Source organism: Eleutherodactylus coqui, chromosome 4 (genome assembly GCF_035609145.1).
Source record: "Eleutherodactylus coqui strain aEleCoq1 chromosome 4, aEleCoq1.hap1, whole genome shotgun sequence".
NCBI lineage: Eukaryota > Metazoa > Chordata > Amphibia > Anura > Eleutherodactylidae > Eleutherodactylus > Eleutherodactylus coqui.
Genome location: NC_089840.1, coordinates 293,872,977 through 293,900,080, shown reverse-complemented (window position 1 = coordinate 293,900,080; position 27,104 = coordinate 293,872,977). Strand labels below are relative to the sequence as shown.

Below are 27,104 nucleotides of genomic sequence, written 5' to 3'. Positions count from 1 at the left end.
CAAAGAGCACCATACCTACTGTGAAGCATGGAGGTGGCAACATCATGCTTTGGGGCTGTTACCAGGACGACTGATCCATATACATGAAAGAATGAATGGGGCCATGTATCGTGAGATTGTGAGTGCAAACTACCTTCCATCAGCAAGGGCACTGAAGATGAAACGTGGCTGGGTCTTTCAGCATGACAATGATCCCAAGCATAAGGCCAACGAAGGAGTGGCTTTGTAAGAAGCATTTCAAGGTCCTGGAGTAGCCTAGCCAGTGTCCAGGTCTCAACCCTATAGAAAACCTTTGGAGGGAGTTGAAAGTCCGTGTTGCCCAGCAACAGCCCCGAAACATCACTGCTCTTGAACAGATCTGCATGGAGTAATGGGCCAACATACCAGCAACAGTGTGTGCCAACCTTGTGAGGACTTACAGAAAACGTCTGACCTCTGTCATCGCCAATAAAGGATATATAACAAAGTATTGAGAGGAACTTTTGTTATTGACCAAATACTTATTTTCCACCATAATTTGCAAATAAATTAGTTATAAATCAGACAATGTGATTTTCTGGATGTGTTTTCTCATGTTGTCTCTCATAGTTGAGGTCTACCTATGATGCCAATTACAGGAGAACTTATACAATTGGGATCCGACTAAATACTTTTATTCCCCACTGTATATAATGCACTCTGGTGGTATATATACTGCACCCTGGTGGTACTGTATATAAGGCACTCTGGGGGTATATATACTGCACCCTGGTGGTACTGTATATAATGCACTCTGGTGGTATATATACTGCACCCTGGTGGTACTGTATATAATGCACTCTGGTGGTATATATACTGCACCCTGGTGGTACTGTATATAATGCACTCTGGTGGTATATATACTGCACCCTGGTGGTACTGTATATAATGCACTCTGGTGGTATATATACTGCACCCTGGTGGTACTGTATATAATGCACTCTGGTGGTATATATACTGCACCCTGGTGGTACTGTATATAATGCACTCTGGTGGTATATATACTGCACCCTGGTGGTACTGTATATAATGCACTCTGGTGGTATATATACTGCACCCTGGTGGTACTATATATAATGCACTCTGGTGGTATATATACTGCACCCTGGTGGTACTGTATATAATGCACTCTGGTGGTATATATACTGCACCCTGGTGGTACTGTATATAATGCACTCTGGTGGTATATATACTGCACCCTGGTGGTACTGTATATAATGCACTCTGGTGGTATATATACTACACCCTGGTGGTACTGTATATAATGCACTCTGGTGGTATATATACTGCACCCTGGTGGTCCTATATATAATGCACTCTGGTGGTATCTATACTGCACCCTGGTGGTACTATATATAATGCACTCTGGTGGTATCTATACTGCACCCTGGTGGTACAGTATATAAAGCACTCTGGTGGTATATATATACTGCACCCTGGTGGTACTGTATATAATGCAGTCTGGGGGTATATATACTGCACCCTGGTGGTACTGTATATAATGCACTCTGGTGGTATATATACTGCACCTGGTGGTACTGTATATAATGCACTCTGGTGGTATATATACTGCACCTGGTGGTACTGTATATAATGCACTCTGGTGGTATATATACTGCACCTGGTGGTACTGTATATAATGCACTCTGGTCGTATATATAATGCACTCTGGTGGTACTGTATATAATGCACTCTGGTGGTATATATAATGCACTCTGGTGGTATATATACTGTACCCTGGTGGCACTGTATATACTACACTCTGGTGGTATATATACTGCACTCTGGTGGTACTGTATATACTGCACCCTGGCGGTATATATACTGCACCCTGGTGGTACTGTATATAATGCACTCTGGGGGTATATATACTGCACCCTGGTGGTACTGTATATAATGCACCCTGGCGGTATATATACTGCACCCTGGTATATATACTGCACCCTGGTGGTACTGTATATACTGCACCCTGGTGGTACTGTATATAATGCACCCTGGTGGTATATATACTGCACCCTAGTGGTACTGTATATACTGCACCCTGGTGGTACTGTATATACTGCACCCTGGTGGTACTGTATATACTGCACCCTGGTGGTACTGTATATACTGCACCCTGGTGGTTCTGTATATAATGCACCCTGGCGGTATATATACTGCACCCTGGTGGTACTGTATATAATTCACTCTGGTGGTATATATACTGCACCCTGGTGGTATTGTATATAATTCACTCTGGTGGTATATATACTGCACCCTGGTGGTACTGTATATACTGCACCCTGGTGGTACTGTATATACTGCACCCTGGTGGTATTGTATATAATGCACTCTGGTGGTATATATTCTGCACCTCGGCTGTATATTTTCTACATCCAGGTGGTATATATTCTGCATCATTTACCTTTGTGACTAATTGTAACGATTGTCCATTTTGCAGTCTGTGAAGAGTTACGTGAAATGTTACGTGAGAAACGAGCAGATCTGCAACAAACTGACGAGCTGCAAGAGCTGCTCCCTCAACCTAAACTGCCAGTGGGATCAGCGGCAGCAGGAATGCCAGGCGCTGCCCGGTAAGTGCCCGTCTGTGTGTGACCCTGTGTGTGGCTGAGCAGGAGACGCTGACTCTGTTCTCTCCTCACAGCTCATCTATGTGGAGAAGGATGGAGCCACGTGGGCGATGCCTGCCTGCGCATCAACTCCAGCCGGGACAGCTACGACAATGCCAGGGTGTACTGTCACAACCTGAGCGGCAGCCTCGCCTCCCTCACCACCCCCAAAGAGGTGGACTTTGTCCTGGATGAAATGCAAAAGTATACAGTACAGGTGAGAAGACCGCATCCATCCTATCACACCGCAGATGAGAGAAGTTGTAGCTGCCGGCCGGACTCCTCTATGTACACGGACACTGAGAAAGGCAACCACACTTGTGTATGGGGCAGGGAGAGGGAAATAAGATGCTGACCGATTCCTCTGCCTACGCCTCCAGGCTCTTCTGTCCCTCTCCTCAACGCTCTTCTGTCCCTCTCCTCAACGCTCTTCTGTCCCTCTCCTCAACGCTCTTCTGTCCCTCTCCTCAACGCTCTTCTGTCCCTCTCCTCAACGCTCTTCTGTCCCTCTCCTCAACGCTCTTCTGTCCCTCTCCTCAATGCTCTTCTGTCCCTCTCCTCAATGCTCTTCTGTCCCTCTCCTCCGGACCCCTCCTGTCCATTCTCCTCCGGACCCCTCCTGTCCATTCTCCTCCGGACCCCTCCTGTCCATTCTCCTCCGGACCCCTCCTGTCCATTCTCCTCCGGACCCCTCCTGTCCATTCTCCGGACCCCTCCTGTCCATTCTCCTCCGGACCCCTCCTGTCCATTCTCCTCCGGACCCCTCCTGTCCATTCTCCTCCGGACCCCTCCTGTCCATTCTCCTCCGGACACCTCCTGTCCATTCTCCTCCGGACACCCCCTGTCCCTCTCCTCCGGACCCCTCTTGTCCCTCTCTTCCGGACCCCTCTTGTCCCTCTCTTCCGGACCCCTCTTGTCCCTCTCTTCCGGACCCCTCCTGTCCCTATCCTCCGGACCCCTCCTGTCCCTCTCCTCCGGACCCCTCCTGTCCCTCTCCTCCGGACCCCTCCTGTCCCTCTCCTCCGGACCCCTCCTGTCCCTCTCCTCCGGACCCCTCCTGTCCCTCTCCTCCGGACCCCTCCTGTCCCTCTCTTCCGGACCCCTCCTGTCCCTCTCCTCCGGACCCCTCCTGTCCCTCTCCTCCGGACCCCTCCTGTCCCTCTCCTCCGGTCCCCTGCTGTCCCTCTCCTCCGGTCCCCTGCTGTCCCTCTCCTCCGGACCCCTCCTGTCCCTCTCCTCCGGTCCCCTCCTGTCCCTCTCTTCCGGACCCCTCCTCTGACTCAGCCAATTGAACTGAAATCATGAGGTACATCTAATGTTTATGACCACCTTTGAGGTTGGGTTGTAGTGTTTCATGTTTTTTGTACTGGGCTCCGAGTATTTCCATTCTCCAGTCTCCTCCACCACTAATAGCGTCAGTCTGGGGCACATCATGCCGAGCCTTCATCTGACAACAGGTATTGTAATTCTCCGTCTGCTGGCTATTATTTTGGACATGGCACTGCGCGGCTCGTACCCATATGATGCATCTCTCTGCTCGAAAGCCCTTGTTGGAACTCAAGCCTGGCTGTTTACACTGATGTGCCAGAAGTCATGGGACGGAAATTAATATCATGTAGGACCCCTCTAACCCAGTGAAGTGTAGCAACTCGACATCAAATCCACAAGTGAACGTAAGACGTCTGGAGGGATGTTGACCCGTCTGGATGCCCCCGCAGCTCTGGGGTATTTGTAGGTACAGGATCTCGGGTGTAAGGGACCTCTCCATCACATCCTATAAATCCTCGAATAGGCTCATGTCGGGTGACTGTGCAGCCGCACCATTCATTGGCATCCGGGGGCCCCAAGGAGGATCTGAGGTCACCAGGACGGTCTGCACCATGTGAGGGGGCCGTTTGGGGCCCCACGGTGGATATCAGGTCTTCAGCACGGTCTCTCTCTTAATTGCGCACGTTGAATTATTTCTTCGTATCTCTGCTACCCCTTCCCCATTAATCAGACCCCGTCTCCGGCCGCCCCTATAAATGATTCATCGGACTCGTCTGTCATCCGGATCTGCTCTGATGGTGTTTTGGCCGCCGATATTTGACCGAGTGACTAGCAGATGACGGTTTGGGGTCGGCAGGGGACGATTGCCAATAAAAGTCGTAACTCACACTTTACAACCGCAACAAATGGACGCCATTATCCGCAGTCTCACCCTGTGACCGAGACCAGTCAGCAGGACCATTCCGGATATTATCTTTATGTGGCCGTCTGGATGTTGGCAGAGAGCCCTGAGATAAGACTAATGGATGCAAAGTGTTCTACCACCTGATGGTGGGAATAACGGATGTTGGCTTATCGGGAGCCTGGGAAAGCTGGATGACCAGTCGTGCTGGAAGAGATGGTGGCCATATTGGTTTTACTATATAAGTGAATAATTGAGCATTGAGGACGGGCCCCCTCACTGCCGCACATTGAGGACGGGCCCCCTCGCCGCCGCACATTGAGGACGGGCCCCCTCGCCGCCGCACATTGAGGACGGGCCCCCTCGCCGCCGCACATTGAGGACGGGCCCCCTCGCCGCCGCACATTGAGGACGGGCCCCCTCGCCGCCGCACATTGAGGACGGGCCCCCTCGCCGCCGCACATTGAGGACGGGCCCCCTCGCCGCCGCACATTGAGGACGGGCCCCCTCGCCGCCGCACATTGAGGACGGGCCCCCCCCCGCCGCCGCACATTGAGGACGGGCCCCCTCGCCGCCGCACATTGAGGACAGGCCCCCTCGCCGCCGCACATTAAGGACGGGCCCCCTCGCCGCCGCACATTGAGGAGGGGCCCCCTCGCCGCCGGACATTGAGAACGGGCCCCCTCGCTGCCGGACATTAAGGACGGGCCCCCTCGCCGCCGCACATTGAGGACGGGCCCCCTCGCCGCCGCACATTAAGGACGGGCCCCCTCGCCGCCGCACATTGAGGAGGGGCCCCCTCGCCGCCGGACATTGAGAACGGGCCCCCTCGCCGCCGGACATTGAGGACGGGCCCCCTCGCCGCCGCACATTGAGGACGGGCCCCCTCGCCGCCGCACATTAAGGACGGGCCCCCTCGCCGCCGCACATTGAGGAGGGGCCCCCTCGCCGCCGGACATTGAGAACGGGCCCCCTCGCCGCCGGACATTAAGGACGGGCCCCCTCGCCGCCGCACATTGAGGACGGGCCCCCTCGCCGCCGCACATTGAGGACGGGCCCCCTCGCCGCCGCACATTGAGGAGGGGCCCCCTCGCCGCCGCACATTGAGGAGGGGCCCCCTCGCCGCCGCACATTGAGGACGGGCCCCCTCGCCGCCGCACATTGAGGAGGGGCCCTCTCGCCGCCGGACATTGAGAACGGGCCCCCTCGCTGCCGGACATTGAGAACGGGCTCCCCCGCTGCCGGACATTAAGGACGGGCCCCCTCGCTGCCGCACATTGAGGACGGGCCCCCTCGCTGCCGCACATTGAGGACGAGCCCCTCGCTGCCGCACATTGAGGACGGGCCCCCTCGCTGCCGCACATTGAGGACGGGCCCCCTCGCTGCCGCACATTGAGTACGGGCCCCCACGCTGCCGCACATTGAAGACGGGCCCCCACGCTGCCGCACATTGAAGACGGGCCCCCACACTGCCGCACATTGAGGACGGGCCCCCACACTGCCGCACATTGAGGACGGGCCCCCACACTGCCGCACATTGAGGACGGGCCCCCTCCCTGCCGCACATTGAGGACGGGCCCCCTCCCTGCCGCACATTGAGGACGGGCCCCCTCGCTGCCGCACATTGAGGACGGGCCCCCTCGCTGCCGCACATTGAGGACGGGCCCCCTCGCTGCCGCACATTGAGGACGAGCCCCCTCGCTGCCGCACATTGAGGACGGGCCCCCTCCCTGCCGCACATTGAGGACGGGCCCCCTCCCTGCCGCACATTGAGGACGGGCCCCCGCACTGCCGCACATTGAGGGAAGGGCCCCCTCCGTGCCGCACATTGAGGACGGGCCCCCTCGCTGCCGCACATTGAGGACGGGCCCCCTCGCCGCCGCACATTGAGGACGGGCCCCCTCGCTGCCGCACATTGAGGATGGGCCCCCTCCGTGCCGCACTTTCAAGGGCCGGTTAGCGAATAGCGTTGTGTCGGCCCTGTTTGTACTGTGTACAGACAATCTTATCTGCGGGTCACATTCTTGGTGGCGCTGCCCCTTTAAGAAGCAGATCGTCTCTCCCAGTGCCTCATCCCTTTGTGTCTGTGATTTCTGTGAAGCGTTTTGTCTTGTTTGGCGCGGCGTCCGGCGTCCTCTCATCTCACCACTTTAGTAGAGAAAACTGAATTTAAAGTTTATTAAGAATTTAGAAAAGAAATGATTCCATAAATAATAGACTGAGGCTAATGAGGAGGCGCTCGGCGGGGATCTGCTACTGCGACTCACGCCCAAAGGGATGTCAGGCGGCGCGGCGGAATCGCACAACGCAGGATTATTCTCCGGATAAAATGATTCTCAGCAGGAAGTAAAATATTCATGAAGAGCCGCTGATTAGCTACAACCTCAACGGTGGGGATGTATAGAGCTGTACATTATATACTCCTCCACGATCTGTAGTACATAACATCATCACTGGGGAGCGGTGATGTCACTACTGTATAATGTAACTGATATCTGCAAAGCGGTGATGTCACTGCTGTGTAATGTAACTGATCTGCAGAGCGGTGATGTCACTGCTGTGTAATGTAACTGATCTGCAGAGCGATGATGTCACTGCTGTGTAATGTAACTGATCTGCAGAGCGGTGATGTCACTGCTGTATAATGTAACTGATCTGCAGAGCGGTGATGTCACTGCTGTATAATGTAACTGATCTGCAGAGCGGTGATGTCACTGCTGTATAATGTAACTGATCTGCAGAGCGGTGATGTCACTACTGCATAATATAACCGATATCTGCAAAGCTGTGATGTCACTGCTGGATAATGTAACTGATGTGCAGAGCGGTGATGTCACTGCTGAATAATGTAACTGATCTGCAGATTGGTGATGTCACTGCTGTATAATATAACTGATATGTAGAGAGCCATGATGTCACTGCTGGATAATGTAACTGATGTGCAGAGCGGTGATGTCACTGCTGTATGATGTAACTGATATGTAGAGAGCCGTGATGTCACTGCTGTATAATATAACCAATATCTGCAGAGCGGTGATGTCACTGCTGCATAATGTATCTGATATCTGCAAAGCGGTGATGTCACTACTGTATAATATAACTGATATCTGCAAAGAGGTGATGTCACTGCTGTATAATATAATTGATCTGCAGAGTGGTGATGTCACTGCTGTATGATGTAACTGATATCTGCATAGCGGTGATGTCACTGCTGTATAATATAACTGATATCTGCAGATCGGTGATGTCACTGCTGTATAATATAACTGATATCTGGAGAATGGTGATGTCACTGCTGTATAATATAACTGATATGTAGAGAGCCGTGATGTCACTGCTGTATGATATAACTGATCTCTGCAGAGCGATGATGTCACTGCTGTATTATATAACTGATCTCTGCAGAGCAGTGATGTCACTGCTGTATTATATAACTGATCTCTGCAGAGCGGTGATGTCACTGCTGTATAATATAACCGATATCTGGAAAGTGTTGATGTCACTGCTGTATAATATAACCGATATCTGGAGGGTGGTGATGTCACTGCTGTATAATATAACCGATATCTGGAGGGTGGTGATGTCACTGCTGTATAATATAACCGATATCTGGAGGGTGGTGATGCCACTGCTGTATAATATAACTGATATCTGCAGATCGGTGATGTCACTGCTGTATAATATAACTGGTATCTGGAGAGTGGTGATGTCACTGCTGTATAATATAACCGATATTTGGAGAGTGGTGATGTCACTGCTGTATAATATAACTGATATCTGCAGAGCGGTGATGTCACTGCTGTATTATATAACTGATCTCTGCAGATCTTTGATGTCACTGCTGTATAATATAACCGATATCTGCAGAGTGGTGATGTCACTGCTGTATAATATAACTGATATCTGCAAAGAGGTGATGTCACTGTTGTATAATATTACTGATATCTGGAGAGCAGTGATGTCACTGCTGTATAATATAACCGATATCTGGAGAGTGGTGATGTCACTGCTGTATAATATAACCAATATCTGCAGATCGGTGATGTCACTGCTGTATATTATAACTGATGTCTCATTATTGTCCTTCAATGTTACTCCCTGCTTTCTCTTACACAGAAGCTCTCGCCGTGGGTTGGATTACGGAAGATCAATGTCTCATACTGGGGCTGGGAGGACATGTGCCCGTTCACTAACACCACCCTGCAGTGGCTTCCTGGAGAGCCCAGTGACTCTGGGTTTTGTGCCTATTTGGAGCGGGCAGAGGTGGCAGGACTAAAGGCCAACCCATGCACTGCCATGACGGACGGCCTGGTGTGCGAAAAGCCAGTAGGTAAGTGTGATAGCAGAATAGTGAGTGCAGCTCTGGAGTATAATACAGGATGTAACTCAGGAGCAGTACAGGATAAGTAATGTATGTACACAGTGACTCCACCAGCAGAATAGTGAGTGCAGCTCTGGGGTATAATATGGGATGTAACTTAGCATCAGTACAGGATAAGTAATGTATGTACACAGTGACTCCACCAGCAGAATAGTGAGTGCAGCTCTGGAGTATAATACAGGATGTAACTCAGGATCAGTACAGGATAAGTAATGTATGTACATAGTGCCTCCACCAGCAGAATAGTGAGTGCAGCTCTGGGGTATAATACAGGATGTAACTCAGGATCAGTACAGGATAAGTAATGTATGTACACAGTGACTCCACCAGCAGAATAGTGAGTGCAGCTCTGGGGTATAATACAGCATGTAACTCAGGATCAGTACATGATAAGTAATGTATGTACACAGTGACTCCACCAGCAGAATAGTGAGTGCAGCTCTGGGGTATAATACAGGATGTAACTCAGGATCAGTACAGGATAAGTAATGTATGTACACAGTGACTCTACCAGGAGAATAGTAAGTGCAGCTCTGGAGTATAATACAGGATGTAACTCAGGAGCAGTACAGGATAAGTAATGTATGTACACAGTGAGTCCACCAGCAGAATAGTAAGTGCAGCTCTGGAGTATAATACAGGATGGACCTCAGGAGCAGTACAGGATAAGTAATGTATGTACACAGTGACTCCACCAGCAGAATAGTGAGTGCAGCTCTGGAGTATAATACAAGATGTAACTCAGGATCAGTACAGGATAAGTAATGTATGTACACAGTGACTCCACCAGCAGAATAGTGAGTGCAGCTCTGGGGTATAATACAGGATGTAACTCAGGATCAGTACAGGATAAGTAATGTATGTACACAGTGACTCCAGCAGAATAGTGAGCGCAGCTCTGAAGGATAATACAATTCAGCTGAGGATCAGTACAGGACGGGAGAAGATTTGAGCTTCTGATTTCATCTCAGAGAATTGCCTGCACTGATACTGTACATTGCAGCAAACCTTCAGCTGTGTGAACAAGTACACATCATAACAGCAAGCAGAGATCTTGCAGATTGTGAGGCAGCAAAACATTTATGGGCTTATTTACTAATACTGTCTAAGGCTACCTGCACGCGGCCGAGCGTAGTATCGGGCCATATAACGGCCTGATATCGCGCTCCTGAACGTGCGATGTACCCGCGGATGCGAAGCATTTTCTATTAAAACCGCCTGCCATCACTTTTGTGGGGTTGTGATCATGACAAGTGTCTCCTTGCCTTCATTGGGTCGCCTCACATTGCGCTCATGTGCGCCTCGCTCCGGTGGATCTTGGGGTCCGTTCAGCGCTCTTCGTTCCGTCCTAAGACGTTGGGCCGCGGGGATTCCCCTTACTGCTCCCCAGTTGGCAGTGTGAGCTTGGACTAGACAGTCTTAAAATGCGCCAGATTTACCACTGAACTTTTGGCGCAGTTATTTGCGCAAATCAGGCCACGCTTCTTCCCCCTTCAAGTCAGACAAACTGTCCGGAAGTGTGAGGCACACCTGATAAATGCGGCGCGGGCGTGGGGGACGGGTGGTGGCATGCTTCACATCAGAAGGCAGTCGTATTCTGAATAGTCAGTAAGTCCCTTAGAGTCGTAGAAAGTTGTAGAAGTTTCACTTTTCCAGGGTTCCCGTTTCCCTCCTCGCTGGTAGAACCCTCCTATATGGCTCTGATCCGTGTATTTCTGGATGTTAACCCTGCGGTGTCTGTGTGTTCCTCCATCCTGTGATGGCGCCGGGCACCCCTCGGCGGGTATCATTGTACCGGGCTCTGGAGAGCTGTGCTGGATTTTCTCAGTAGCGTCTTTGGCATTGAGCGTATAATGAGCGCCGCGGTGAGCGGTTCTACATTGTGCCTCTCCTTCTGTGGCTTCTTCAGTGTCGCTATAAATTGTCTTTTTGTCCCTTTTTCCGTGTCCCGCCTCCTCCGGGGTCGCTCACCTTTTGTTACACGCGACGTCCCTCTGGGCATTATTAAATGTGCTACAAGTCCATTACACGCTCGGATCTCAGAGTCGACTTTTAGCGGCTTTTGAAGGAGCAAAAAAATAAGAACACTGCTATTTTAGCTGCTGCGCCTTTGTGATAAAAGATGGAGGCCGCGGTGGAGGAGAGCAGCCTGGACCAGTCCTCAGAACTCGGCGTACAGCTGTCATCCTGACCCCGGCCCACGTGGGGATCGTCCCAGCCAGGATTGGAAATTTAGTCTTTGGGAAAGATGTACCAGTTCTAGTGGTGGAGGAAGCGGAGGAGGAGGACGGGCGCAGGGTTCATGGAAGAACAGAGACCCTTCAGAACTTGTGAAGCACTGCTCCCGTGGGTCTGGGGTCTGAGCCGCCGCCATGTTGGAAGGATCAGGTTCAGACATGAATTTTGGTAAATATAGGAGAGGGTCTTGACTGCAGGGACCCTCATCATCCTAGCCACATGCATGGTTGTTGGCCATGTAGAGTCCTGCGCAGGTTCCCACCACCCACCAGGGTTCCCCTCGCAGCAAGAGCCCCATAACTCTGCGTGGTCTTCCTCTAGGGCACGTACCTCTTTGAACCTCACATTATGGAGATGCCGTCATGGTGGAGCTCCAGTGTAGAGGCGTCAGTGGCCACCGGGTAAGTATATGCTGGATGAACACTGAACCATCACCGCACTCAATAATGGGCTTGTCAGCATTTTTGGGCGGTGATGGCTTTCAGACATTGGGGGGGCAGAGATTCCACGAAGGGGTGAACACCTTCCATACTCAACCCGGCCCATGCCCGCTGCAGCAGCCGTGGTACCACGTTACTGATCACAGGGTGTCGCACGCCGGCTGTTCCTGCCCAGTGATCGGTCAGTGTATATGCTTCCAACAGTTCGAACTGTCTGCTAATCCGGCACTTTGTCGGTCCTGCCAGATAGTTGGGATTCATCCTGCGGCTCTGTGGCGGGGAGCTCACTGCATGGATGCCCCCAGCTGATCCTATGAGACATGAGTGTATTGCGTGGCTTCACTCTATAATTGGTGCGGCGGAGCGGTCTGATATCCGAGTGCCCGCGCCGGGGATGCCGGGAGATGGCAGGCGGCTCTCACCATTAGCTAAATGAAGCTCTGAAGGTCACCCGCTCCCCGGCACTGTGATATAGTAATGTCTCTAATGCAGAGATACGGAAGGGAATTATCTGGGTTGGAGCGCTGCGCCCGCTCACCCAGGATTGTGGTGGGGGGAATCCCTGGGCCTGGGGGGGAAGCTACTTATAGTGGCTAAACTTCCCTTACCTGGAGACGGTGACTGTGATGGGAAACACTGTGTGTGTGTATATATAGATATATATATATATATCCTGCTACAATTTTGCAACCTCCCAGGTCTCCTTATCTTCAGCTACTACATCTTGATATTACTGTCACCCATAATCAGAAAACATCAGTCACTGCTGCTGTGTGTATAAGTGCATAGTGCGGTGTATAGGGATGTATGGTGCTGTGTGTATGAGGGCATGGTGTCCTGTATATGAGGGTGTGGTGCTGTGTATATGAGGGTGTGGTGCTGTGTGTATGAGGGTATGGTGCTGTATGTATGAGGGTATGGTGCTGTATGTATGAGGGTATGGTGCTGTATGTATGAGGGTATGGTGCTGTATGTAAGAGGGTGTGGTGCTGTGTGTATGAGGGTATGGTGCTGTATGTATGAGGGTATGGTGCTGTATGTAAGAGGGTGTGGTGCTGTGTGTATGAGGGCATGGTGCTGTGTGTATGAGGGTATGGTGCTGTGTGTATGACGGCGTGGTGCTGTGTGTATGAGGGCGTGGTGCTGTGTGTATGAGGGTATGGTGCTGTGTGTATGAGGGCATGGTGCTGTGTGTATGAGGGCATGGTGCTGTGTGTATGAGGGCATGGTGCTGTGTGTATGAGGGCATGGTGCTGTGTGTATGAGGGGATGGTGCTGTGTGTATGAGGGCGTGGTGCTGTGTGTATGAGGGCGTGGTGCTGTGTGTATGAGGGCGTGGTGCTGTGTGTATGAGGGTATGGTGCTGTGTGTATGAGGGCATGGTGCTGTGTGTATGAGGGCATGGTGCTGTGTGTATGAGGGCATGGTGCTGTGTGTATGAGGGCATGGTGCTGTGTGTATGAGGGCATGGTGCTGTGTGTATGAGGGCGTGGTGCTGTATGTATGAGGGTGTGGTGCTGTGTGTATGAGGGCGTGGTGCTCTGTATATGAGGGCGTGGTGCTCTGTATATGAGGGTATGGTGCTGTATGTATGAGGGTATGGTGCTGTATGTATGAGGGTATGGTGCTGTATGTAAGAGGGTGTGGTGCTGTGTGTATGAGGGCGTGGTGCTGTGTTATGAGGGCGTGTTGCTGTGTGTGTGTATGAGGGCATGGTGCTGTGTGTATGAGGGGATGGTGCTGTGTGTATGAGGGGATGGTGCTGTGTGTATGAGGGGATGGTGCTGTGTGTATGAGGGTATGGTGCTGTGTGTATGAGGGCATGGTGCTGTGTGTATGAGGGCGTGTTGCTGTGTATGTGTATGAGGGTATGGTGCTGTGTATATGAGGGTATGGTGCAGTGTGTATGAGGGCATGGTGCTGTGTGTATGAGGGTATGGTGCAGTGTGTATGAGGGCATGGTGCTGTGTGTATGAGGGCATGGTGCTGTGTGTATGAGGGCATGGTGCTGTGTGTATGAGGGCGTGGTGCTGTGTGTGTGTATGAGGGGATGGTGCTGTGTATATGAGGGTATGGTGCAGTGTGTATGAGGGCATGGTGCTGTGTGTATGAGGGCATGGTGCTGTGTGTATGAGGGTATGGTGCAGTGTGTATGAGGGCATGGTGCTGTGTGTATGAGGGCATGGTGCTGTGTGTATGAGGGCATGGTGCTGTGTGTATGAGGGGATGGTGCTGTGTGTATGAGGGGATGGTGCTGTGTGTATGAGGGGATGGTGCTGTGTGTATGAGGGGATGGTCCTGTGTGTATGAGGGGATGGTGCTGTGTGTATGAGGGTATGGTACTGTGTGTATGAGGGGATGGTGCTGTATGTATGAGGGTATGGTGCTGTGTGTATGAGGGTATGGTGCTGTGTGTATGAGGGCGTGGTGCTGTGTGTATGAGGGCGTGGTGCTGTGTGTATGAGGGGATGGTGCTGTGTGTATGAGGGCATGGTGCTGTGTGTATGAGGGCATGGTGCTGTGTGTATGAGGGTGTGGTGCTGTGTATATGAGGGCGTGGTGCTGTGTGTATGAGGGCGTGGTGCTGTGTGTATGAGGGGATGGTGCTGTATGTATGAGGGCATGGTGCTGTGTGTATGACGGTATGGTGCAGTGTGTATGAGCGCATGGTGCTGTGTGTATGAGGGCGTGGTGCTGTGTGTATGAGGGCGTGGTGCTGTGTATATGAGGGCGTGGTGCTGTGTGTATGAGGGTATGGTGCTGTGTGTATGAGGGCGTGGTGCTGTGTGTATGAGGGCGTGGTGCTGTGTGTATGAGGGTGTGGTGCTTTGTGCATGAGGGTGTGGTGCTGTGTGTATGAGGGCGTGGTGCTGTGTGTATGAGGGTATGGTGCTGTATGTATGAGGGTATGGTGCTGTGTGTATGAGGGTATGGTACTGTGTGTATGAGGGGATGGTGCTGTGTGTATGAGGTTATGGTGCTGTGTGTATGAGGGCATGGTGCTGTGTGTATGAGGGCATGGTGCTGTGTGTATGAGGGGATGGTGCTGTGTGTATGAGGGCGTGGTGCTGTGTGTATGAGGGCGTGGTGCTGTGTGTATGAGGGCGTGGTGCTGTGTGTATGAGGGCGTGGTGCTGTGTGTATGAGGGCGTGGTGCTGTGTGTATGAGGGCGTGGTGCAGTGTGTATGAGGGGATGGTGCTGTGTGTATGAGGGTATGGTGCAGTGTGTATGAGGGGATGGTGCTGTGTGTATGAGGGCATGGTGCTGTGTGTATGAGGGCGTGGTGCTGTGTGTATGAGGGGATGGTGCTGTGTATATGAGGGTGTGGTGCTGTGTGTATGAGGGCGTGGTGCTGTGTGTATGAGGGGATGGTGCTGTATGTATGAGGGCATGGTGCTGTGTGTATGACGGTATGGTGCAGTGTGTATGAGCGCATGGTGCTGTGTGTATGAGGGCGTGGTGCTGTGTGTATGAGGGCGTGGTGCTGTGTGTATGAGGGCGTGGTGCTGTGTGTATGAGGGCGTGGTGCTGTGTGTATGAGGGCGTGGTGCTGTGTGTATGAGGGGATGGTGCTGTGTGTATGAGGGCATGGTGCTGTGTGTATGAGGGGATGGTGCTGTGTGTATGAGGGGATGGTGCTGTGTGTATGAGGGCGTGGTGCTGTGTGTATGAGGGCGTGGTGCTGTGTGTATGAGGGCGTGGTGCTCTGTGTATGAGGGCGTGGTGCTGTGTGTATGAGGGCGTGGTGCTGTGTGTATGAGGGCGTGGTGCTGTGTGTATGACGGCGTGGTGCTGTGTGTATGAGGGCGTGGTGCTGTGTGTATGAGGGTGTGGTGCTGTATGTATGAGGGCGTGGTGCTCTGTATTTGAGGGCGTGGTGCTCTGTATTTGAGGGCGTGGTGCTCTGTATATGAGGGCGTGGTGCTCTGTATATGAGGGTATGGTGCTGTATGTATGAGGGTATGGTGCTGTGTGTATGAGGGCATGGTGCTGTGTGTATGAGGGCATGGTGCTGTGTGTATGAGGGGATGGTGCTGTGTGTATGAGGGCGTGGTGCTGTGTGTATGACGGCGTGGTGCTGTGTGTATGAGGGCGTGGTGCTGTGTGTATGAGGGTGTGGTGCTGTATGTATGAGGGCGTGGTGCTCTGTATTTGAGGGCGTGGTGCTCTGTATTTGAGGGCGTGGTGCTCTGTATATGAGGGCGTGGTGCTCTGTATATGAGGGCGTGGTACTCTGTGTATGAGGGTATGGTGCTGTATGTATGAGGGCGTGGTGCTGTGTGTATGAGGGGATGGTGCTGTGTGTATGAGGGGATGGTGCTGTATGTATGAGGGGGTGGTGCTGTATGTATGAGGGGGTGGTGCTGTATGTATGAGGGGGTGGTGCTGTATGTATGAGGGGGTGGTGCTGTGTGTATGAGGGGGTGGTGCTGTGTGTATGAGGGGATGGTGCTGTATGTATGAGGGGGTGGTGCTGTATGTATGAGGGGGTGGTGCTGTATGTATGAGGGGGTGGTGCTGTGTGTATGAGGGGATGGTGCTGTGTGTATGAGGGGATGGTGCTGTATGTATGAGGGGGTGGTGCTGTATGTATGAGGGGGTGGTGCTGTATGTATGAGGGGGTGGTGCTGTATGTATGAGGGGGTGGTGCTGTGTGTATGAGGGGGTGGTGCTGTGTGTATGAGGGTGTGGTGCTGTGTGTATGAGTGTGTGGTGCTGTGTGTATGAGGGTGTGGTGCTGTGTGTATGAGGGCGTGGTGCTGTGTGTATGAGGGCGTGGTGCTGTGTGTATGAGGGCGTGGTGCTGTGTGTATGAGGGCGTGGTGCTGTGTGTATGAGGGCGTAATGATGTGTGTATGAGGGCATGGTGCTGTGTGTATGAGGGCATGGTGCTGTGTGTATGAGGGCATGGTGCTGTGTGTATGAGGGCATGGTGCTGTGTGTATGAGGGCATGGTGCTGTGTGTATGAGGGCGTGGTGCTCTGTATATGAGGGCGTGGTGCTCTGTATATGAGGGTATGGTGCTGTATGTATGAGGGTATGGTGCTGTATGTATGAGGGTATGGTGCTGTATGTAAGAAGGTGTGGTGCTGTGTGTATGAGGGCGTGGTGCTCTGTGTATGAGGGCGTGTTGCTGTGTTATGAGGGGGTGTTGCTGTGTGTGTGTATGAGGGCATGGTGCTGTGTGTATGAGGGGATGGTGCTGTGTGTATGAGGGGATGGTGCTGTGTGTATGAGGGGATGGTGCTGTGTGTATGAGGGGATGGTGCTGTGTGTATGAGGGGATGGTGCTGTGTGCATGAGGGGATGGTGCTGTGTGTATGAGGGCGTGGTGCTGTGTGTATGAGGGCGTGGTGCTGTGTGTATGAGGGCGTGGTGCTGTGTGTATGAGGGCGTGGTGCTGTGTGTATGAGGGCGTGGTGCTGTGTGTATTATGGCATGGTGCTGTGTGTATGAGGGGATGGTGCAGTGTGTATGAGGGCGTGGTGCTGTGTGTATGAGGGCATGGTGCTGTGTGTATGAGGGGATGGTGCTGTGTGTATGAAGGTATGGTGCTGTGCGTATGAAGGTATGGTATGGTGTGTATGAGGGTATTAGCCATTGAAAGGTATCATATCTACAAGATTACTTGGTCTCTCTTAAGGCCCATTTAGACACAACAAGTATTACTTAAAATTCGGTCAAAAGCCTTCTTTTGAATGATCCCAGGACTGCAGGCTGTGTTCTGCCTGTGGAGAGCTGATTACAGCTGATAACATTGTTACAGCAGTTCTCAGCCCCGCCCACAGAACAGTGGATAAGCAGGACTGCATGCTGTGCCTGCTGTCCATGGTGCTGAATTCTCCATGGGGAGCCCATGGCTGAACTATGGAGCTAATTACAGCGCTCAGACCTCCTGCTGAGTTCCGTAACAGCTTCCAGAAGCTCATTTGCATGCAAATGAAGCTAATAAAGTACTAATAGCAATTAGTGCCTATTAGTACTTTAGGCAAAAGGATCCCTGATCTATTAATCTTTTGAAAGATATCTGTGTGTGTAAATGGGCCTTTTCTAAGAACAATCACACTTTGAATGAAGGCAGTCATTATTTACATCCAATAGTTAGAAACGCCTTCTGACTTCTACAGCTGAGGGCTTGTTACAGTGTATCCAGTCTCGGCAGTCCTCTCCAGACTGATTTTCCATCAGCAGTATGCACTCTCTCACCCCGTTCTCCTCTTACCTCTGCAGTCAGTCCCAACCAGAACGCCCGGCCGTGTAAGGTGCCCTGCTCACTGCGCACATCCTGCTCCAACTGTACCAGCAACGGCATGGAGTGCATGTGGTGCAGCAACACCAAGCGCTGCGTGGACTCCAACGCCTACATCATCTCCTTCCCGTACGGACAGTGCCTGGAGTGGCAGACTAACACCTGCTCCCGTAAGTAGCCATCATGCGTCTGTCTATCTATCTATCTATCTATCTATCTATGTATCTCTTATCTACCCCGTTTCCATGAAAATAAGACCTAGCATGATTTTCCAGAATTTTTGAGGATGCAAAATGATTTTTCAGGCTTTTTGAGGATGCTTGAAATATAAGCCCTACTCCAAAATTAAGCCCTGCTAACAGTTAATTAAAAAAGTCAATTTAAATAGTGTGGTATCTATCTAGCTCATATCTCCCTGCAGAAGTTTGGCATCCCGTAATCATACTGACCCTTGGAGCAAAGTTCATGTAACTTTTTGCGCTATTCATGCTGTAAAAACTCAACCCACCAAAAATGGCGCAATTTAATTATTTTTCATTTCTCACCACGTAAAAGTTTTCCATTATGTGGTACGTAAAATGGCACCCTTAAAAAAAATACAACCCATCATGCAATAAACAAGCCGTCATCCAGCCACGTCAATGGAAAAATTAAAGAGTTGTGTATGTTGGAAGGTGGGTACGAAAAAACAAAAATAAAAAAAAAATTGATAAATCTCCGGTCCAGAAGGGGTTAAGTACTGCCACTGCAGCTTTGGATGTGTTTAGAGTAAATGACACAATGAAGCATTAACATGGTGACTGCAGCTCTGGATGTGACTGGAGTATAAGACTTGGAGTAGCTCCGTATCACTAGTCAGATGGAAGCCGTGGAGCTCGGCTCCCGACTCTAGCATCGCGCTGAAGGTCTGAGATGGGCTGTAAGTCAGGAGCGCCAGCCCCTACATTACCCGCTACTGGCCGGATGCGTCGCCAGTCCCATCGCACTCATGACTGAAGTGATTGGAGACAGATGGGAAATTGATATAAAAGAGGCTGCAAACAAATGGGAACAAACTGTCTGCTGGCAAGTGCGGGGCCGACATTTGGTGGCAGGAAATAAATGAAATTAGAAGCAAAAGAAAGACGTATAATCTGCTTTATGTAAAACGGTTGAGGTAGAGGACGGCGGCGGGGGGAGCGGGCGCTGCGCCCGCTGCAGACCTTGGGACAGGTGCGCAGAGGAGGCACGCAGCAAGGACGTACAGATAACCCCGTCTCCCGGTCATCCCCGAGCTGCGGCGGCTCGTACAGGTTAATGACCGGGACCGTCCGTGGTAATCGCTGAGTATATATCCACACAATGTGAGGCCGCCATGACGGGGGGACGCCGCGATTAATTCACGTCTCCTCTGCCAGTGTTTAAAAAATGTATATTTTTATTAAATCAGCATAATAGAATTCGCCAGCCTTCCGATCGTCTTTGCGTAGATGCGGCACATTCCTTGACTGTAGATTTTTTTTTTTTCTTCATTGTTCGGATACGAAACAATTTCCATAAGTTTAAGGACAGAGAAACAAATAAAGAGAGAGCGCGGCGGAGAGTAATGAGATTAGGCTGCACTCCGCTCTCCTCACTGGAGAATTCAATATTACATGCGGCATTGAGATTTACTGGCTTTTATGGGCAGTAATTATGTGCATTGTAAAATTAAAGGCGTTCGGCCCGGCAGACCTTGGTGCTGTGGCCCGCGCCATTGTCACATCCCAGCGAGGGGTGGGGAGAGCGCCACACTGATTCAACAATAATAACCGTAATATTGGACCTATAAAGCACGTAATGTTTCAGGAGCAGGTTGTGTTATTAGAGGAGGAACGCACAAGCTGTTCTCACACTGCCATGACCTTGACGTGGGTTTACAAACCTGAATTGAGATGTTTAACGTCGACGGATCCCTTTTAAACCACAAATGCTAATTCTGATATAAGAATATAACTACTATAATACTGCCCCCTATGTACAAGAATATAACTACCATAATACTGCCCCCTATGTACAAGAATATAACTACTATAATACTGCCCCCTATGTACAAGAATATAACTACTGTAATACTGCCCCCTATGTACAAGAATATAACTACTATAATACTGCTCCCTATGTACAAGAATATAACTACTATAATACTGCCCCCTATGTACAAGAATATAACTACTATAATACTGCTCCTATGTACAAGAATATAACTACTATAATACTACCCCCTGTGTACAAGAATATAACTACTATAATACTGCCTCCTATGTACAAGAATATAACTACTATAATACTGCACCCTATGTACAAGAATATAACTACTATAATACTGCTCCTATGTACAAGAATATAACTACTATAATACTGCCCCCTATGTACAAGAATATAACTACTATAATACTGCCCCCTATGCACAAGAATATAACTACTATAATACTGACCCCCTATGTACAAGAATATAACTACTATAATACTGCTGCTATGTACAAGAATATAACTACTATAATACTGCTCCTATGTACAAGAATATAACTACTATAATACTGCTCCTATGTACAAGAATATAACTACTATAATACTGCCCCCTATGTACAAGAATATAACTACTATAATACTGCCTCCTATGTACAAGAATATAACTATTATAATACTGCTCCGATGTACAAGAATATAACTACTATAATACTGCCCCCTATCTACAACAATATAACTACTATAATACTGCTCCTATGTACAAGAATGCAACTACTATAATACTGCCCCCTATGTACAAGAATGCAACTACTATAATACTGCCCCCTATGTACAAGAATATAACTACTATAATACTGCCCCCTATCTACAACAATATAACTACTATAATACTGCCCCCTATGTAAAAGAATATAACTACTATAATACTGCTCCCCATTGTACAAGAATATAACTACTATAATACTACTCCTATGTACAAGAATATAACTACTATAATACTGCCCCTCTATGTACAAGAATGTAACTACTATAATACTGCCCTCTATGTACAAGAATATAACTACTATAATACTGCCCCCTATGTGCAAGAATATAACTACTATAATACTGCCCCCTATGTACAAGAATATAACTACTATAATACTGCCTCCTATGTACAAGAATATAACTACTATAATACTGCTCCCTATGTACAAGAATATAACTACTATAATACTGCCCCCATGTACAAGAATATAACTACTATAATACCGCCTCCTATGTACAAGAATATAACTACTATAATACTGCCCCCTATGTACAAGAATATAACTACTATAATACTGCCCCCCATGCACAAGAATATAACTACTATAATACTGCCCCCTATGTACAAGAATATAACTACTATAATACTGCCCCCTATGTACAAGAATATAACTACTATAATACTGCCCCCTATGTACAAGAATATAACTACTATAATACTGCCCCCTATGTACAAGAATATAACTACTATAATACTGCCCCCTATGTACAAGAATATAACTACTACAATACTGCCCCCTATGTACATTGATATAACTACTATAATACTGTCCCCTATGTACAAGAATATAACTACTATAATACTGCTCCCTATGTACAAGAATATAACTACTATAATACTGCCCCCTATGTACAAGAATATAACTACTATAATACTGCTCCTTTGTACAAGAATATAACTACTATAATACTGCCTCCTATGTACAAGAATATAACTACTATAATACTGCTCCCTATGTACAAGAATATAACTACTATAATACTGCCCCCTATGTACAAGAATATAACTACTATAATACTGCCCCCTATGTACAAGAATATAACCACTATAATACTGCTCCTATGTACAAGAATATAACCACTATAATACTGCCCCCTATGTACAAGAATATATCTAATATAATACTGCCCCTATGTACAAGAATATAACTACTATAATACTGCCTCCTATGTACAAGAATATAACTACTATAATACTGCCCTCCATGTACAAGAATATAACTACTATAATACTGCCTCCTATGTACAAGAATATAACTACTATAATACTGCCTCCTATGTACAATAATATAACTACTATAATACTGCCTCCTATGTACAAGAATATAACTACTATAATACTGCCCCCTATGTACAAGAATATAACTACTATAATACTGCTCCTATGTACAAGAATATAACTACTATAATACTGCCCCCTATGTACAAGAATATAACTACTATAATACTGCTCCTATGTACAAGAATATAACTACTATAATACTGCTCCCTATGTACAAGAATATAACTACTATAATACTGCCTCCTATGTACAAGAATATAACTACTATAATACTGCTCCTATGTACAAGAATATAACTACTATAATACTGCCCCCTATGTACAAGAATATAACTACTATAATACTGCTTCCTATGTACAAGAGTATAACTACTATAATACTGCCCCCTATGTACAAGAATATAACTACTCTAATACTGCCCCCTATGTACAAGAATATAACTACTATAATACTGCCCCCTATGTACAGGAATATAACTACTATAATACTGCTCCTATGTACAAGAATATAACTACTATAATACTGCCCCCTGTGTACAAGAATATAACTACTATAATACTGCCCCCTGTGTACAAGAATATAACTACTATAATACTGCCTCCTATGTACAAGAATATAACTACTATAATACTGCCTCCGATGTATAAGAATATAACTACTATAATACTGCCTCCTATGTACAAGAATATAACTACTATAATACTGCTCCCCATTGTACAAGAATATAACTACTATAATACTGCCCCCTATGTACAAGAATATAACTACTATAATACTGCTCCTATGTACAAGAATATAACTACTATAATACTGTCCCTATGTACAGGAATATAACTACTATAATACTGCCCCCTATGTACAAGAATATAACTACTATAATACTGGCTCCTATGTGCAAGAATATAACTACTATAATACTGCCTCCTATGTACAAGAATATAACTACTATAATACTGCCCCCTATGTACAAGAATATAACTACTATAATACTGCTCCTATGTACAAGAATATAACTACTATAATACTGTCCCTATGTACAGGAATATAACTACTATAATACTGCCCCCTATGTACAAGAATATAATTACTATAATACTGCCCCCTATGTACAAGGATATAACTACTATAATACTGCCCCTATGTACAAGAATATAACTACTATAATACTGCCCCCCATGCACAAGAATATAACTACTATAATACTGCTCCCCATTGTACAAGAATATAACTACTATAATACTGCCCCCTATGTACAAGAATATAACTACTATAATACTGCTCCTATGTACAAGAATATAACTACTATAATACTGTCCCTATGTACAGGAATATAACTACTATAATACTGCCTCCTATGTACAAGAATATAACTACTATAATACTGCCCCCTATGTATAAGAATATAGCTACTATAATACTGCTCCCTATGTACAAGAATATAACTACTATAATACTGCCCCCTATGTACAAGAATATAACTACTATAATACTGCCCCCTATGTACAAGAATATAACCACTATAATACTGCTCCTATGTACAAGAATATAACCACTATAATACTGCCCCCTATGTACAAGAATATATCTAATATAATACTGCCCCTATGTACAAGAATATAACTACTATAATACTGCCTCCTATGTACAAGAATATAACTACTATAATACTGCCCTCCATGTACAAGAATATAACTACTATAATACTGCCTCCTATGTACAAGAATATAACTACTATAATACTGCCCCCTATGTACAAGAATATAACTACTGTAATACTGCTCCCTATGTACAAGAATATAACTACTATAATACTGCCTCCTATGTACAATAATATAACTACTATAATACTGCCTCCTATGTACAAGAATATAACTACTATAATACTGCCCCCTATGTACAAGAATATAACTACTATAATACTGCTCCTATGTACAAGAATATAACTACTATAATACTGCTCCCTATGTACAAGAATATAACTACTATAATACTGCCTCCTATGTACAAGAATATAACTACTATAATACTGCTCCTATGTACAAGAATATAACTACTATAATACCGCCTCCTATGTACAGGAATATAACTACTATAATACTGCTCCTATGTACAAGAATATAACTACTATAATACTGCTCCTATGTACAAGAATATAACTACTATAATACTGCTCCTATGTACAAGAATATAACTACTATAATACTGCTCCTATGTACAAGAATATAACTACTATAATACTGCCCCTATGTACAAGAATATAACTACTATAATACTCCCCCTATGTACAAGAATATAGCTACTATAATACTGCCCCCTATGTACAAGAATATAACTACTATAATACTGCTCCTATATACAAGAATATAACTACTATAATACTGCTCCTATATACAAGAATATAACTACTATAATACTGCTGCTATGTACAAGAATATAACTACTATAATACTGCCCCCTATGTACAAGAATATAACTACTATAATACTGCCCCCTATGTACAAGAATATAACTGCTATAATACTGCCCCCTATGTACAAGAATATAACTACTATAATACTGCCTCCTATGTACAAGAATATAACTACTATAATACTGCCCCTATGTACAAGAATATAACTACTATAATACTCCCCCTATGTACAAGAATATAGCTACTATAATACTGCCCCCTATGTACAAGAATATAACTACTATAATACTCCCCCTATGTACAAGAATATAGCTACTATAATACTCCCCCTATGTACAAGAATATAACTACTATAATACTGCCCCCTATGTACAAGAATATAACTACTATAATACTGCTCCTATATACAAGAATATAACTACTATAATACTGCTCCTATATACAAGAATATAACTACTATAATACTGCTGCTATGTACAAGAATATAACTACTATAATACTGCCCCCTATGTACAAGAATATAACTACTATAATACTGCCCCCTATGTACAAGAATATAACTACTATAATACTGCCCCCTATGTACAAGAATATAACTACTATAATACTGCCCCCTATGTACAAGAATATAACTACTATAATACATTCCTCTAAGGTGTTATACAGTATATGACTATTATATTGTGTCTTGCTTCCCCCACAGTATGGTATTTCTCTCCTTTACTTGGTTTCTAACTCTCACTTTCTACTTCTTACAGCCCAGAACTGCACAGGATTTCGCACTTGCTCGCAGTGTTTGGAGCACCCTGGTTGCGGTTGGTGTAATGACCCCAGTAACACTGGAAAGGGCAGTTGTATAGAAGGATCATCCAGAGGACCGATGAAACCTCAGAGCAAGCAGTCAAGTGAGATGGTCCTGGACAGCAGTTTGTGCCCAAGAGACAAAAACTACGAGTGGTCATTTATTCACTGTCCAGGTGAGGAGGATGACGTCCCCCATCACATATACTGTTTCCATGTCACGGTCTTCTCCACATACTATAAGTGAGATCACGCATTTATGGAGAATGCCGCCTCCTCCTCCCTTAGCCGGTGGCTCCAGGGACCTCTGGCCTGAGGGCAGTGCCCGCTGCCGTTGTATCCTCGCCCACTTCCATTATATGCTGCGTTCATTGTTCCACCATTGCTGTGTATGCCGGCACCACTTCTGCATAATATCCCTGTTTATGGAGTATCCTGACCTGCATCTTATCAACCTCGGATTTGTATAAACTAGTTCTTGTAGACAATTAATATGGCGTCAGCTCCTCGGTTTCCTCCCGTGTAAATGAGCCAACGTGAAGACTTGCAGACCCGGCTGCGTCATTCACAGGCTGATAACCCAGTGTAATGGTGGCGATGCTGTATCCATCATTCTTATTATATCGCCAGCAGTGTAGTCATTGTGCTTTGGCTGCAGCTGCTCCCGTTCCTTATCTCCAGGGTAGAGCGATATTGCCACATATCAGATGTAAGCGCAGAGAATGATCCTCCGTCTCCGCGCTTTGTTATCCGGCAGAATGTGGCTATATTCAGGTCTCCGACTCCCGTTGTTATAGTGGATGTGACGAGCTGATGGGGGTTGTAGTGCGGTTTATTCTTCAACAGTCAAATACGTCAACCCACCAGGTTTTACCGGAGTCGCCCTATTTATAGCCTCCGTCACTGAGTCACGCAGAATATGTAGCTCATACCCGGTTACCAGCAAGGGATGTAGAAATAAGGCTCAGCAAAAAGATATAAAAAAATGGAGTCATCCATCGCCTGTAGGCTTAACCCCATTCATGCGCCATTTACATTCATTCAATTTGCTGCCAGCTGAACAAGTGCTGGGAGTCAAGAGGATAAGTAACATGGTCTGGCCTGGGGTCTGAAACTCTTAAAGGAGGTCAGATATTATTATCGGGAGTCTGGTTATATTTTTAGGTCCGGTCTGGGGTCTGAATATATAGACTCTGGTCTGATAATGTAGGGGGTCTGGCGTGTGAGTACGTTTAGAGGGCCTGGTCTAGGTCTGGAGTTAAGTTAGGGGTCTGATATTATTATAGAGGTACTAAGCATATATAGCCATGGCCTTTTTATATAGGCCACATCTCTCTAGTAGGATTTGATGCGACCTGTTGTTGGAGCACTCGTGAGGGTTCTTTCAGGTTGACATTGATTGAAATAGATGATCCAGTGCTTTATGTATAGGGACACAAACATGTTTTTTTTTTGCCACAAGGAGCAAGACTTGGGTTTTGATCGGTTTTATAGAGAGAGGAAAAAAGTTTAGCAGTAATAGTTTATTCAAATGAAGTGATAACCGAGCGTAGGGGTGAATAATTGTCCTTCTGTTGTAAACTCTTCGTATACAAAGGATAAAGGTTACAACCTTCAGCACATTACTGGCAGGCAGCATTATCTGACTTGTATAACAGCAGCCGGGAAGCTCTTTTTTTCAGCAGCACCAACCTTCTCCAGGATTGG

The 27,104-nt window shown here is 47.3% G+C and overlaps 2 protein-coding genes across 2 annotated transcripts in view; one reads left to right on the top strand and one right to left on the bottom strand.

The window, feature by feature from the left end:
• The window catches only part of ATRNL1 (attractin like 1), a 379,911-nt gene that overhangs the window by 88,878 nt on the left and 263,929 nt on the right, over positions 1-27,104 (top strand). The window contains exons 14-18 of the mRNA XM_066601402.1: positions 2,459-2,591; positions 2,663-2,844; positions 8,914-9,127; positions 18,090-18,278; positions 25,355-25,573. Coding sequence (XP_066457499.1) covers positions 2,459-2,591; positions 2,663-2,844; positions 8,914-9,127; positions 18,090-18,278; positions 25,355-25,573 — 937 coding nt within the window. The remainder of the gene's footprint in view (positions 1-2,458; positions 2,592-2,662; positions 2,845-8,913; positions 9,128-18,089; positions 18,279-25,354; positions 25,574-27,104) is intronic.
• The window catches only part of ABLIM1 (actin binding LIM protein 1), a 509,502-nt gene that overhangs the window by 396,765 nt on the left and 85,633 nt on the right, over positions 1-27,104 (bottom strand). The window lies entirely within an intron of this gene.